We start from the raw sequence: 15,676 nt of genomic DNA, 5'->3' as shown, positions 1-15,676 counted from the left end.
ACACTTTATAATTCAAATTTAACAAGGCACTTGCAAGAACGTTAATTTTAACTTCTGTCAGTTTCAGTCTCAACACCTTTTCTTTTTCCTCTCTACCAAAGACTCAAGGAGAAAAAGCAGACTTTGCAGGACATCTAGAAGGCCAACACTGTCAGGGTCTAAGAACATATGGAAAAAGTAGGTCACTGAGTACAGGAACCCTCAGATGTTCTCTGAGTAATTTTTCTTACTACCAGTTTATCTAACTGCCATGTTACTGCATGGATATTGCTACTAGAATCCATCTGAATTATTTCTCTCAAAGGAAATTGGAGACATTGTATCAAAGCAGGCAGTCTTTTATATAGTAAGATCATAAATTCATGTATTGCTGTATAGAAGCATTTTTGTAAGCTACCCAGAACCTCAGCATACAACCACTTTTACTTTGTGTTACATACCTTTAATGCAAAACTTCTGCTTATGTGGTCACAAATGATGTGCAGAAGCTTTAATTCCCAAATATTTTCCCCATACAAAATAAACTGCAGAAATCTATTATCCTAGGGACAGAATATTGACAGCTATAAAAAACTGGTGACCAAAAGAAATGCATATTCATTTAAGCGGGGGGCAAATTTCTCTAGGCCAGTTATTTGAGCACCTGGTATCATCTTCAGATATAACAAACCCTACAAATTGTGAAGCTACATTTTAAAACAATGTCAGGCCATCATCACATTTATATATCCCTCCATAGCTTTTTCTAGTAGTTTTTCTGTCTCGGCCAATTTCAGACAGTTACCCATACGCACAGCTGAGTATCACACAGACAGAGGTATACTATGCTATGCTATACATTGAACTGCATAGCAGCAACAGAGTCAGGTACAACGTTGAACTTAGTTGGAGAATCTTATGAAACTTTTTTCTACCTGGGGCTGCCAGAGCAAGAGTCAGTCTCATAAGAAACCCCAGAATATTCAGTGCATTTACAGAGTGAAATGCTCAGCAATATCATGACCACTTAAAAGACTTTTTTGCAGCAACTAAAAGGCTTGTGTGATGCAAGAACATTAAAGTCTTAAGATACTGATGAAATGCAAATTCAGGAAGTCTCAAGCCAACCTAAGGGTTATCAGCACTAGGCATGTGAAAAGTGTAAAAATTAAAAAACTGAGCTAAGTTAAAATCCATTAAAATAAGCACACAAGTTTTATATATATACATATATATATACACACAAATGCACACATACTGAAGACATCGCTAATGATGCAACAAGCAAGTTGGTAAAGTGATCCAGTTACAGCATTCAATTTCAGCATATGTATCAGCAGCTACCAGTAGAGGGCATTCATGGAAGCTTCATAAACTGACTCAAATAATTTAGGGTATTTACGCTGAAAGTGCCATCTAAAGCAGCTCTGAAGAGTAAAAGACTTCTTCACAGAACACAGCCACATCTGAATTATTTTGAGTATGAGTACCAACTACATCTCTCAATTTTCCATATCCTATTACTGATCTTCCCATATTTTTAGCAAGAGAACTGTGCCTAGGTCACAGCTCTCTGGATACAAGTTCTTATAGCTCTGATCAGTGCTATTATGCACCTGGAATGTTTTCTGCTATTCTGCACAAACCTGATGAAAATTTACAGCACCTTACAAGCTTACTCCTGAGTCACATTCAGTGTAGAAACCTGAATACCTGGGGCTAATAGTCACTCTGAGGAATAGCAGGTATACTGCAGAAGAGTTCTACATTTTTAATACTGGGGTATGATAGCACTGAATTTGCAAATGTAGCCTACTACTTAATTCAGTTTCATAAAGAATCATGAAGTTTGAGAAGGACTGCTTTAGGAAATTATTACTTCTTTTAAAAAAAATTAAGGCTTGACACATTGCTAGTAACTGAATTTACCGAATTTTGGACCATGTATGTTAAAAATCTGTACACAATGGCTTTTTTCCTTCAGTTTGAAAGTTGTTTCTATATGCTTGCCATCTTTATTTACTAGGAATAAACTGTCAGAAATGCAGAGCACTTCAAGAAAAGTTGAATACTATATCTTTGGAGCACTATAGTTTTCTCTGAAAATTAAAATCAAGAAGTATGGAACTCTTATTTCCTACATAAAGTCCACGCATCCACTGCTTAGCTCATTCCAGATAACTAAAAGATGTTCCTGAGTTTCCCCCCTCCTCAGCTGCTGGTTTGAAGGCATCCTTTCAACACTTTAAACTGAGACATTTTTAGAATTTTTTTGGCAGCCAAGAGATGAATTTTGGTGCTCTTCACAAACTAACTCATTCCATTTAGAGTAACAAGCAATGAACAAACTGCTCTGAATAATACATGAGCTCCGAATAATTCATAAATTACAGTTTAGATGATGAGCTTAGGAGAAAAGTAATTTTGAGTAGATATGCTTGGAAACAATTTTCTACTACTGCTTTCATACCAATGGTCCAACCTTATTAAACAGTTAAAAAGTAAAAAATAAACACACTTAAGAACACTGCTTTTGTGGTAATATAAAAGAACTACTGTACCTTATCTGAAATCTTTAGTACAGACTCTGATCTAACGTGCAACCTTAGAAAATTTCCACGTCAGCCAGTATCATGAGGCTATATAAATATACTCACTTTACAGTGATGATTTGTGAATTAGTTCATGTTTATATAAATTCTCAAAAATACAAGTATAGGAATTAACATATTATATTAGCTCCTACACATGAATTTTACTTAAAAGTGGGTTTTCTGAACTTTTGCTAAGAAAAAAAATGAAACTTTAAAATTAAGAAAACAAATCAACATCTTGTGATAAGCAGAGTTATAATTCATGCTGAAATTTCAATCCATCAGGGTCTTGACGCCTTGGTAATCCAACGCACTGAATTCCCAGCTTCTCTGCCAAATTTTGCTACTTAGAATAAAGCCAAGATGTCATCCAAGGCAAAAATCCTCTGACTGGTAAGTCTTACACTGCCTTGTCAACAAGAAAACACCCAAAGATTGTTCTTTAAGCCTCAAAACTAATGAACTCTGGTTTCCTATGAATTCCTGTCCATCAGATGGATGAAACCAACAGTTATTAGAACAAACTTGAGATGAAAACCTGGTATCTCTTTTCCACAAGCTTAAGTTATCTTTAAGCTCGCTAACATTTCAATCAGTAAGAAGTTCAAAGACTATCAGGGGACAAAAGAGAAACAGACATTCCCAAACCAAATAATTGCCAACACCTTGTTTCCACAGGAAATCAGGCTACAATATACTGGGCATGTGTAATACACTGAAAACCAAACAAAAATCCCCCTCCCATACACATTTACTTGTGCAAACATGAGTTTCATCATGCCAAAAATATCTGCCATTATGTCAAAGAGTTTGATGCTCAGGGTACTTAACAATTTGGTGGAATTTGTTTGCCTTAAGGCATTTAAAATTAGTCACTTCAGACTTTCTTTCAGTCCATAGAAAAAAAACAGCACAACCAGAGGTGTCTCAGATGTAGAGGTCTATAATTTTTAAACATCTAAAGTTATGACAGAGAATCTTTAACTTAATGACTTCTCTAAGTGAATTGTAAACTTTTCAGAATTGATTTGAAAGTCTTCCCTTGCACTGGATATTTTGGAAGTCTGGCCCAAACGTTAAATCTGAAAGCCTCTGAAACCTGCTTTCAGTAATCACAGCAACCTGTTTTGGGGTGTAAAAAATGTAGAATTTAGTTTTAGATTTTACTTTTAACAGTTAACTTAAAACTTGTTTTTATCCTAGATCAGGTAGTATGCAAGAATGAACAAATAAACCTACACGAGGGGAAAATACAGTGAAGTCAYATAAAAGATGAAGGACTCCACAGTAAACTGCATTTCAAAATAAAATTAGAACTGGAGTCCTAACATAATGAAGTGAAATGATGAAAAAAAAGCAAGTTTCCACACCATAAACTAAGAAGCTCTGGTATTCCACAGTAAGTATATACTGTACGTAGCATTTCTTTTTTCTCCCTTTTTTTTTTAATGCTTGAACAAAGCAGCATGACTGAATGTATCAACTGTCATTTAAATGCTCATCAGCTTATGTCCACAATAAACCCAAGTAACTGCAACCATTTTAAATTACTGCTTTTGTGAATCTGCTATTTTAAAACTAAAGGATTTTTATATTTGTTAACTAGATTAAATTACAAAGATGTATATGTACAACTATGTAACCATATATACAGCCTAACTGGTAAATCTAAATAAGATCAATACATCTAATGTCCCAAGATATAAATTCCTCTTAGAATGCACTAAGAAAACTAGCACCACTGAAGTAAAGTGGTGAAAGAATACCCTGTGAATGAATAAGGTATTTGCAGTCTACTCACTACTCATGTATCTGAGCTCTTCAGCATTGCCAGTCCATGTACTTTGATTATGCTGAGGATAAACTGCATATAATGTACTCCAAGTCTAACATGTGGTTTTCAGATGCTTCAAATGTAATAGCTGCTTTGTTATACAAATATTGTTAATAAGTGACCCTTATCAAAGTGCTGTCTCATTGATAAAGAGCAATGGCCCTTAGACAAAAAGGGGTAAGAGACTATAGAAGCAAAAGCAGCAGTTATATACCAAACAGTATTCTATGTAAAACCAGTGCTTTCCCCACTTTATGTACAAGCTACAAAGCAAACTTTATCATGTGACAGGGACAGTATTGTCTAGAATAGCACATTACTAAACAAATACAAAAAAGCACATTTTTTCCCACACTTCATAAATGGAATTTTTAAACAGCATGGCAGTTCTACACCGTTTTGTTTTATGCAAGGTAAATCCTTTAGAAAGACTGGTTTCATGTATTTTGATGCTGTAAAATATACTTGAGTTACTAAAGCTAACTACACACGTGTACTTGGTAAAACACTTGTATTCAGTAAAAGTCACAGTTAACTCAAGACTAATCATAGATCACTTGACATACAGCTGTCAGCAAATTAACACCACAGAACAAGAAAGTAAATTGAGACTGTATGATAAAGACTGCATCTGGCCCTATCTGTACGACCTCTCAGGAGCCTCCAAGTAACCGCCTCCATCAGTGGAAAAGAGTTCATTGCCCTGTTAAAAACTTTTTTGGTGTGAAGCTTCAATGCTGCTGTTCATGTTCTTCGATACTTCTGTGAATTGTAACTTGATCTTTTTAAAGTTTATTTTAATGAAAAACTTTGAAATTGGGCATAACTATGCTTTTCCCTGAGCAGTACAGTCTCTCATTATTAGACATGCAATGCATTTGCTTATTTAACTTGTACCTTTTTGTAACAACAGATCTGGCAAAATATTCAGGGTCATTTTAGCAGCTGCTCTGTGTAGCTCACAGCTTATAAAACAGTAGTGGGCAGTGAAGTCAGTACATAAACTATGCTGATACTTAAGTTATACGACACCTACTTGCAGCTTCTAATACATAAGAAACGATGTAACATTTATGTGCAATTGACGACACAAAGTTTTAAGCTTGGTTGTTGGGTACGACACAGTACTTCTACATACTGGTCCTGAACCAGCTCTCATGCAAAGCAGCTGCCAGTCCACAAATACGCTTTCCATCAGCAGCTGGACATACGTCTCCTCTGCAGATCTGCCTTGTCTTCCCCCTTTGTGTCCTTTCAGAATAACTAGCCCCTAATAAAACATATTTATTACTGTAGACAAAACTTAGTTGCAAAGCAGTTAGGTTTCTGATAATAACAATATAAACAGAAAGCAACACAACAGAAAATAAGCTACTTAAATATGCATAGATGCTTCTCTACTAAACTGCAAGTTTCTTACAGCAGTTGTGATTATACACTATGCCACTAACCCAGAAACAGATCCGACCACACAGTCTTGCTCCACAGCAAATGGCAGTCTTCTGTTAAATCCTTTACCAAAGCATCCCCTCCAGTGTAACACCTTTTGCATCAATCACTTGTAAAGAACAGTGATAGAAAAATGACACTGTAGGAACACCTGTTCTCAAAATTTAATATGGAATATAAGGGTTGTGGCTGCAAAGTAATGTACAGGTCAGACAAGGCACACGCTGGACAGTAAAGAATTATTATCCTTCAGGTAATTCAGCCTCTTATTTCCTTCTTTCATGTGGCCTGAAGTCAGCTACAATATTTGTGTTGTAACCCTAATTGTTCAGACTTACTTTTTATGTATAACAATATAAATGATTATAGACTTGTCATTAAAAAATGATTACAGCTTTGGTCTCATATTTCTGAGCTACCACCATGGTAAAAAAAGAGGCAAAATCTTTTTTTTCCATTTCAAAATCTTATTAATTATCACTGTATGCCTCCTACAGCATACATAAATATTTCATAATAGGATAATTAAAGTCCCTTGGTCTACACTTTGGGATTTACAGAATAAAACAGAACACTAGAGTCAGTACTGAACTGAAACTTACAGAAAGGAGAGCATAAAACAATTATTTCACAAAATCATAATTTTATAAACTTATCTTAAAAAAAACAACAAAACACACACACACCAGAAAAGTTCCAAGCAACAACTTTTTACATTACATCTCTTTGCCATTACCACTTAACTCTCTACCTCACTGGTAAAACTAACGCATGAGAATTATTTTCTAAGTACTTGTCTGAAGCCAAATTCTTGATTCTCATGGAGGTGTCAATTCAACCTACCATACCGGCATGATGTGGCCAGTAATCATAAGGCAGGAAGATGGGGGAAAATTAAAGGTGTATAAACATATATGCCCAGACACACCATGAATATGTATAGGAGAATAGCAAAACGAGCTGATAAATGCAAAAAAGAGAAAGAAGATTGAACATGGAAAAATTTAAAGAAAGAACAAAGGCATTAATTTTGTTGCAGATATATTTACAGTATTTTTCCAGGTGACTGAACAATTATGTCCTTTGCGGTACACACAGGAAAACTAGTGTTTAAAGGGAAGATGGAAAGTCACAAACTTTGAAAGACCCACAGAAGATGCACAAATTAGTGCTCCGCATGCCTGTTTTCCTCCTTCCCAGTTAGCTAAAGCTTAACTCAAGGAAGACTAGTAATTTTCCCTCAAAGGAGGAATGTGGAGCTTTGGGGGCTTCCTCCCTTATTTTGTTTCTCATTTTCAAGTAAAAATAGCTCTACACTGCTGAAAAGTCATGTTTTGTTCATCCTTCCATATTGTAATGGTGAAAAAATTTTTGTCTTAAAGCTTTCAAAACATATTTTTTGAACAAATGCATCTTTTTCACATGAAGTGAACGTGTATAATGAATTATAGGAATACTAGAATACTTTACATTCTTATCTAGTAAAGGAAAAGAAGTACTCAAACAAACAATTGTGTGTAAAAAAACCAAAAAACCAACACTTTACAACTGCAAAAGTACACCACCAGTCACCCAAGATGATGGCTACTAGGAAAAAGATTTTTAATTCTTATTCTGATGTACCATATTAGAGACATGGCAGCCAACAAACAGTAGATCTGTCCTTAAAAAAGAATGCTGTTAAGAAACACCATAATGTTAGCCACTCAGCCACTGTAATAGCTTTTTAGTTTGTGCCAACCTGTACGTGCCAGAAATAAATGCTTTCATAGCACTCAAGACTTTTGAGCTACGAAACAAGCAGGTGGAAGCAGACACACTTTAATGATTTTATTTAGCAAATAACAACAAAAAGGTAAAAATCAAAGAGAGAAACTTACAACTCAAAAACCATATAAAGCATTCCATCTGAGCTGTACGTCTCCAATAATTCAACAATATGAGGGTGCTTCAGCATGTGACAAATACTGGCTTCCCTCTTCAGATCTGTGGGAGATAATAAAGCAGCATATTAGCTGACTATTCAAGCTGTTGAATACATAAAAAAAATAGAAATAAATAAAAAAGAAAAAATAGAAAATAAAACAATTAGAATACAATGTTTGGAAAGAGGCACACATCTGACATTTCTAAAATATTCTTTAATCTTTGTAACACTAACAAGATGATATTTAATTAATCTCCTTCAGAGCTTAAGTGTGAATTAAATTAAACAACCTATATGAATCTCCAAATATAAAGACACAAAACTTAATATGCTTTCATGATTTGACCTGTTAATAAAAAGTCTTCTGGGTCATAACCTGAAAAGCTGTATGGTAATAAGTTCCTTTAATGCACATATGTAGACCACATCAAGATTTTCATGCTAAATATCCCACATCACTGTAAAATTACCCCTAAATACAAAAGATTCAGCCTTTCACTCCATTACAGTAAGCACTATTAAAATCAACACATACAGAATCACAGAACACCTGAGGCCAGAAGGCACCTCTGGAAGTCTGTAGTCCAACCCCCTGCTCAAGCAGGATCAACTAGAGCAGGTTGCCTAGGACCATGTCCAAATGTCTCCAAGGATGGAGACTCCACAACTTCTCTGGCCAACCCACTCCAGTGTTTGACCACCTTCTTAGTAAAAAAAAAAATTTCTCATGTAAAAAAAAAAAAAAAATTAGTTGGAGGCCTGCAGCTAGCGGTGTCCCCCAGGGGTCAGTGCTGGGTCCAGTCTTGTTCAACTTCTTCATCAGTAACCTGGATGAAGGGACAGAGTGCACCCTCAGCAAGTTTGCTGACGATACAAAACTGGGAGGAGTGGCKGATACCCCAGAGGGCTGTGCTGCCATTCAGAGRGACCTGGACAGGCTGGAGAGGTGGGCGGAGAGGAACCTCATGAAGTTCAACAAAGGCAAGTGCAGGGTCCTGCACCTGGGGAGGAATAACCCCAGTCACCAGTACAGGTTGGGGGTTGACCTGCTGGAAAGCAGCTCTGCGGAGAAGGACCTGGGAGTGCTGGTGGAYACCAAGTTAAGCATGAGGCAGCAATGTGCCCTGGCGGCCAAGAAGGCCAATGGTATCCTGGGGTGCATCAGGAAGAGTGTTGCCAGCAGGTGGAGGGAGGTGATCCTCCCCCTCTACTCAGCYCTGSTGAGGCCACATCTGGAGTACTGCGTCCAGTTCTGGGCTCCCCAGTACAAGAGGGATGTRGCACTACTGGAGCAAGTCCAGCGAAGGGYTMCWAAGAYGATTAGGGGACTGGAGCATCTCTCTTMTGAGGAAAGRCTGAGAGAGCTKGGCCTGTTTAGCCTRGAGAAGAGAAGACTGAGAGGRGATCTTATTAATGTATACAAATATCTTAAGGGAGGGTGTCAAGAGGATGAGGCCAGACTCTTTTCAGTGGTGCCCAGCGACAGGACACAAGGCAACGGGCACAGACAGTTCCATCTGAATATGGGGAAAAACTTCTTCACTGTGAGGGTGACAGCACTGGAACAGGTTGCCCAGAGAGGTTGTGGAGTCTCCTTCTCTGGAGATATTCAAAACCTGCCTGGACGCGATCCTGTGCAACATGTTCTAGGTGACCCTGCTTGAGCAGGGGGGTTGGACTAGATGATCTCCAGAGGTCCCTTCCAACCTCAACCATTCTGTGATTCTGTAATTTATGAGATGACACTGACATTGATTTTAATCAACATGCATTAGCTTGGATCCTTGTTCTAAAGAAGAGATTGAAAAAAAGAAACAGTTGTGAATAAAGTAAGAGCAGAAGCCACTATGAAATCTCTCAAAGACTACGAGATTTTCTTTTTAATATCAAATGCTCTATATTTCTGAGCACAAATCAATCCTGTTTTATAGAAATGCAAAAAAGGGCTGTGCTGAATTAATTTTCTTTCCTCGTTTATTAGAAATATTGGAATATTTAGTATCTGTGTTACTTGCTCTTCCCTAAAGTGTTGTGGTTTTTTTGGTTTTGTTTTTTAAGTTTCACCATTAGCACTCTAGAAAAATTAGCAAAATCTAGAGAGCAGCCTCAATGATAATTTGGGAAGAGGGAAAATGTCAGTTTGTATTCTGAAGTAGATGTTTTAGTTTTCTACTTTCTTCTCATGTGATTTTTCATTTTTCAAGATTCACCTACATATGTGTTTATGGGAAAATATAAATTCTGTTTCTTTGTTTGAGAATACTTACCATACTATTGTGCTACACAATGAAGAAAGCTAAAACTTACTATTTTCATACATGCAATACCACATTTCTAACATGAATCAATAGCATTCAGGAAGGCAAGAAGTGACATGAACATTCTTTCATGTGAAAGCATTTAACAGGTTATGCAGATTATATTGCACTCTCAATCTGCTAGTCATTTTAGAAACTCAGAACAAATATACAGAATTTTGAAATAATTGCATTTCAATCCAAGGAAAGAATTATTTTCAGACACACAAGGAAGTGAAAGGGTGGGGGGGGKGGGGGAGGAGGAAAGGCAGAGATGGCACATATATTTCACTGTTTTCACTTTAAAAAGCCACATCACCATCTAAACAAGAATAAACGGGATAAATCCTTTACCCAGATTTAGTTAAATTTCAACTTCACATGTTCTTGAAGAGGTAGTTAAAATCCCAAGTGCCTTACAGATATTGTTTCAATTCTGAATGGAACACAAAACCTAGCAGATGTTTGCTACAAGCATACGACTAAAGATTCCCTAGAAAATTCCCATTATTACCTGTGGGCCACCCTATTATTTGCAACTTATCAACCTGAATATGATATTGCATGAACTATTTTCCACCTCCTGTTAAGTTTTCTAAACCTCTGCTGAATATTTTAGACATATCTGGCAGCCCATCCCACATCAAAACTTGCCTTTCATACTCCAAACACCTAAAGAGGGTCAGGACACCTCTAGAAACTGCTGAAGGATTAAGCTGGCCTTAAGGAGCAAGAGGTGATGTACCACTAACTAAATGGTTATGTAACTTGCATTTAAAACATGCGTTAAAAGTAGTAAACTGCATTTAAAACTGGTCTCCTTAACCAGTCAACAATATTTAGCTAAAAGGACATACACTAAGGGAAGATAAGATCTTAGAATCTAAAACAAACTGTCCCCTTTATATATTCATTTTCCTTTTTTTGATACTGCTGAAGAAATGACATTCTATACTATTCTTTATGCCTTGTCAGCACTTCTTTCAAAATTAAACATTAATGGCAATAGCGGTAAGAATGAGATGATGGAAAGCACAAGCTTTAAAAGTTTCTCTGCCAATTGCATGAGATTCAATGTTACACCATCAGAAATTAGCAGAAAGATGTGCTTGATTTTGCTAACCTAACACACAGTCTGATACTTTACACCACAATTTGAAAAATATTTAAAAGYCATCACATTACTCTGGTTCTACCTGTAAAGCCTCCAGAAATTCAGTTTGTTTACAAAACTTTGGTTTTAAGCAGCTGGAGACATGGTTAAGTTTCCATTTTATAAACTGATAAATATTTCAAGAAGGCCACTGAAATTGTTAAAATGGAACGCAGGTTCAGACTTCTCTAACAAATGAAAAAACCTAAGATGGAAAAGGGAATTCCTAGTGATGTTCAACATGCTTGGTGAAAATGCAGCTATGGGTTTGGACAGTGACACACAAAATGGAGTCACTGGAAGCATTAAAAAGGTAATTGCTACAAATAACAGTGAAAAAATATAGATTACTCTTTGACAAAAAAGTAGAACATAAGCATCACTTTAAAAATTCCCATGGGAGTTAACTACCCAATATACTAAGCATATCTGAGAATTCTGGAAAACACCTTATTTTCTTTCAAAATCTGATACCCAAGGTTTTAAAATGACATATCAAATACATTGAACATATTTTGTAGGTATGCTCATGGTATCCTGCAGCATGGAAGTAGTAGATGCTCTCTAGCAGCCTGAATTATYGCACCATTTTAACATCTTTGAGGATATAAACACAATAATCTTAAAAGTGACATATGCATAGACTGCAGGAGCCACATCTTTTTTGGGAAGGACAGCATCAAATTTCTTAGCAAGATGGAAGAGAGGAAAATGTCATTTTTAGATATATATTATCCTGATTTTCCAAGTTTAGTCAGTTAAAAGTTTAGTTCTCTATCCACAGTTTGGGTATGACAGTATTTTGAAAAGAAATATCTACATTAGTAGTAAACCGCCTAAAATGTTTCTCCTATATATTTTGTACAGTGTGAGTATGATTATATATAGTGCTGTATACCTCAACTCATGACAATACATAATAAGAACACATGGCAATCTCTACATCCAGCCCAACAGCAAACCCTAGTTTTACCAATCATCTTCATACCTGAGGCCACAGGTCCAAAGACAGGGGCATGTCTTCCATGGAAATAGTAGCTTAAAAAGCTTGGCTCTCCCCACCTCTGTTTGCTTACTCTTGCTCCTCTATACAAAATATTTTTAGGCTTTATTATTGTAATAAAACAGCAAGTAGGTTATAAAAGCAGTCAACATAACCAACATACTGTAACCAGAATGAGCAGCTGGAGGTGGGAACATCTTATACTGACACTGGTAAGAAAATCCCTGTTTTAAAGAACTACAGTGATGTTTCTCCCCTAAACATCTTTTATTTATTTATTTATTTCCCATGAAAGTCTTCTCATTTTTCTTAATTAAAACAGCACTGCCTTGCTTCCCGAGATAGGTGACAGACTTCCCATCAGACAGATGAATCTGACCAATTAACAACTCCTTGCTTCAACAAGTAGTAAAAGCTATCCTATCTCCCTCCCACGCACTTCAGGGTGGCTAAGGTTCTACTGTAGCCAAGTGATTTAACTGCTGGCTCTTTCTCTCTTCATCCCACACACATTCTTGCCCCCTGTTCCATTGTGCAGCAGCACAGAGCTTGTCACACCACACACAAAACCATTTCAGTGTGTTAACTCCGTTAAAAAAAATCTTTATCTATCTATCTATCTATCTATAGATATATATAGTATATATAAATCTATCTCCATCCCACTGGCTTGGTCTTAGTGTGTGAAATGGCTCAGTGAAGCATCTCAAGTATAGAAGCCGGCATAAGGGAGAGGACAGGAATATGGAAGGAAGAAGCAAATAAGATCATGAAAACCAGCACTTAGAGCAACTTAGGATGTTGCAAAACTACAGCACAAATACACACCTTTCACTGCAAAGCGTTTCCATCATCTCCAAACCTTGCATTTTATAATCGATCTGTACCTTAACAAACATGCTTGAAGCAAATATCAGAAACAAATGCACATAGCTCATGAATGGCCCTTGATAAAAAGCGGACATCACAGTAATCAACAATTAGATTGACAATGTATGCAAGATAATTACCTCCAGTATCATTCTCTAAGAGCTACTTTGGCATTTGGAAACAAGAAGATGACAAGTAAAAAGAAAAGCAGAATGTGATTACAGCTAATACTTAGCAACAAACTTCCATTTCTGAGTCCCCCTACAGAAACCTTTTGGTACCTCCTAGTTGGAGATACCAAAGTTGGAAATCTGTTTCATGGGATCAGTCACTTTACAGATGGCTCTCTAAATTCTGAATAACTTTCCTCTTCTACTCTCTCTATTCTTTTTCAGTCAGTGTTTGGACATAAACACATTAAAGGCTTTTTATTTGGAGCTGGGTGTCTTGGACACTTAAAAGGCAACTTTCATTCCCCAGTTCACACCTAATCAGCTATGAAGAACAACAAACCTGAAAAATGATGCTGATGGTTCTTTAGGGGCTAAATGTTTTGCACATCAAAAAACCACTGTTGTCTTTTTCCCCTCATGATTTCTGATGTATTACCAGCCTTCTCTAGAACCAGACAACTGACAGACCTAGTAAGTTCATTTGCATGGTCCATAAAAGCCCTCTCTTACTTGTTTCCTCATTTTTACTGGAATACAAATAAGCAATGCTTCATAGATAAGAGAGTATATTTTGGATAATGAACTGTCTTGGACAAATAAGAAAGTGTTTCAGAATGTCTGAAGGAATATTAACAGCTGCCTATCACAGATAATTAAAATGGTTTTCATTTCAATTAATAATCATTCTTAACAACTTTGTACAAAGCATCTACCACAATGAAAAAAAAAATCTAACCTTTCCCAAACTAGCAAAAAGATTAGATAAGCCTATGGGCTATCTCTCCTCTAAAGCTTTATATGTTCTCTTTACTTTCAGTTTATACTCAACAGGAGGTCAGTGAGGTAGGGGGACAGGGGAAGAAGAGGAGCAGCGCAGAAAAGCAAAACCAAGACTTTCTGAAATTTAAGTGCACAATATGTAGTGCAAAACAATGCTAGCGGCTCTCTGTTTCCTGCTACAAAGTAGCAGTTTCAAAAATAAGTGTCACAACCTCAGGTAGGGACATGATGATCAGATTTAGAATCATATACTCAATAAATTAATTTAAAAGGAATTAAGCAGGATCTCTCAATCAGAAGTTTGGACATCCAAACAGAAATGCGGTGCTGAAAAAGTTCAGGAACCRCTGTAAAATTTGAAACCCTTTCTTTTCCTTCTATCTTTGCTCTRTCTTCAACAATTAATGAAAGGAAATTATAAATAGTTATTGGCTCTCAAACTATAACGTATCACTTCATGAAAGAGGGTTCCCAAGTGATACCCATATTATATTAAATGCCATGTTCTCATCTAATATACAGCACTGCATAATAGTCTGACACCCAACACCTTCCCAACTACCACATGTTGTTAACACTACAAGCCACAATTTAAAAAAAGTTTGTGATTCAATGGACTTTTTAATCGAGGTAAGTGGAAGGGTATATACAGCAGCTGATTCGTCAGAAAAAAAAGTTTCACTGCATATTCTATTTTTTTTCTTTAATTAAAAAAAAAGGAACTAGACTCAAAGTGTACAGGTGGCAGAAGAATGCTGGCAGGAACACTGAACTGGCAAAATGCTCAGCCTTAAAAAGTCACAACAGTGGCCTTTAATAAAAGGACTGAAAGGTAGTTTTGATTATAGGAAAAAGCAAACTGAAAAACACTTTAAACTAGCAGCCCCATTAAAAGCAGCAGTTGTTCCCTCCTGGCCAACTCATTCTCCCCTCCTGCACCATCTCTCACTTTCATGCTAGTGCAATTGTTTGTACAACTGCACAGTAAGCAAGAACAGGGAAATGACCCCAGTGAACACAGTCTTTTTTTCCTTCCCCTCAGGGCTAGTTTTCAGCTAGACTAGTTCTCTAGAAGTTGGATATCTGCATGAACGCAGACAAGCACAGTGGGGCTGAGAGCACAGCAACAGAAACAAATGGCCAGATGACAGCAGTATTTCTCATCTTAGCAACAGCAGCAGCACTGGCTTAAAGCATTTGACAATTTGTCAAGTTACATTCCCTTATGACATCGGTGTCTTCCTCCCAAAGATTAAAGAAATCAGAAAACTTAAAAAACTAGTTTTTCCAGTATTATCAGGCTATACAAACTTGCAGTAGTTTTATACTTTTCTACTTTTAACTGAAATTCAAATTCAAGTTGAAAAATGAACTTTTAAACCAAGTCCCATTTCTCTTTCCCTCTCCACAACTTGTGAAGTTTATGCAACTCAAAGTCAGCATGTGTACCTACAGATTTCTCACTAGGTGGCAACACAGCTCATACTTTGATCTGATATGCAGTCAGCAACTGAACATAGAAGGCATCTACATTTATTTAGCTGCAGAGAGCTTTTTGTTTGGCCAGCTTTAAACTATTGATCTGATTGATGCCATTACAGAGACATGGTGGGATAG

At 36.7% G+C, this 15,676-nt stretch overlaps 1 protein-coding gene across 4 annotated transcripts in view; it reads right to left on the bottom strand.

Annotated features, from left to right (window-relative positions):
• Positions 1 to 15,676, bottom strand: part of CASK (calcium/calmodulin dependent serine protein kinase) — a 237,354-nt gene that overhangs the window by 130,725 nt on the left and 90,953 nt on the right. For all 4 annotated transcript variants that reach the window (XM_026067255.1, XM_026067256.1, XM_026067257.1 and 1 more), the window contains one exon: positions 7,737 to 7,842. In XM_026067255.1, coding sequence (XP_025923040.1) covers positions 7,737 to 7,842 — 106 coding nt within the window. The remainder of the gene's footprint in view (positions 1 to 7,736; positions 7,843 to 15,676) is intronic.

Source organism: Apteryx rowi, unplaced genomic scaffold, assembly GCF_003343035.1.
Source record: "Apteryx rowi isolate R43461 unplaced genomic scaffold, aptRow1 scaffold_257, whole genome shotgun sequence".
Classification (NCBI taxonomy): domain Eukaryota; kingdom Metazoa; phylum Chordata; class Aves; order Apterygiformes; family Apterygidae; genus Apteryx; species Apteryx rowi.
Note: the sequence above shows the minus strand (reverse complement) of the source record. Positions and strands in the feature narration are given on the sequence as shown.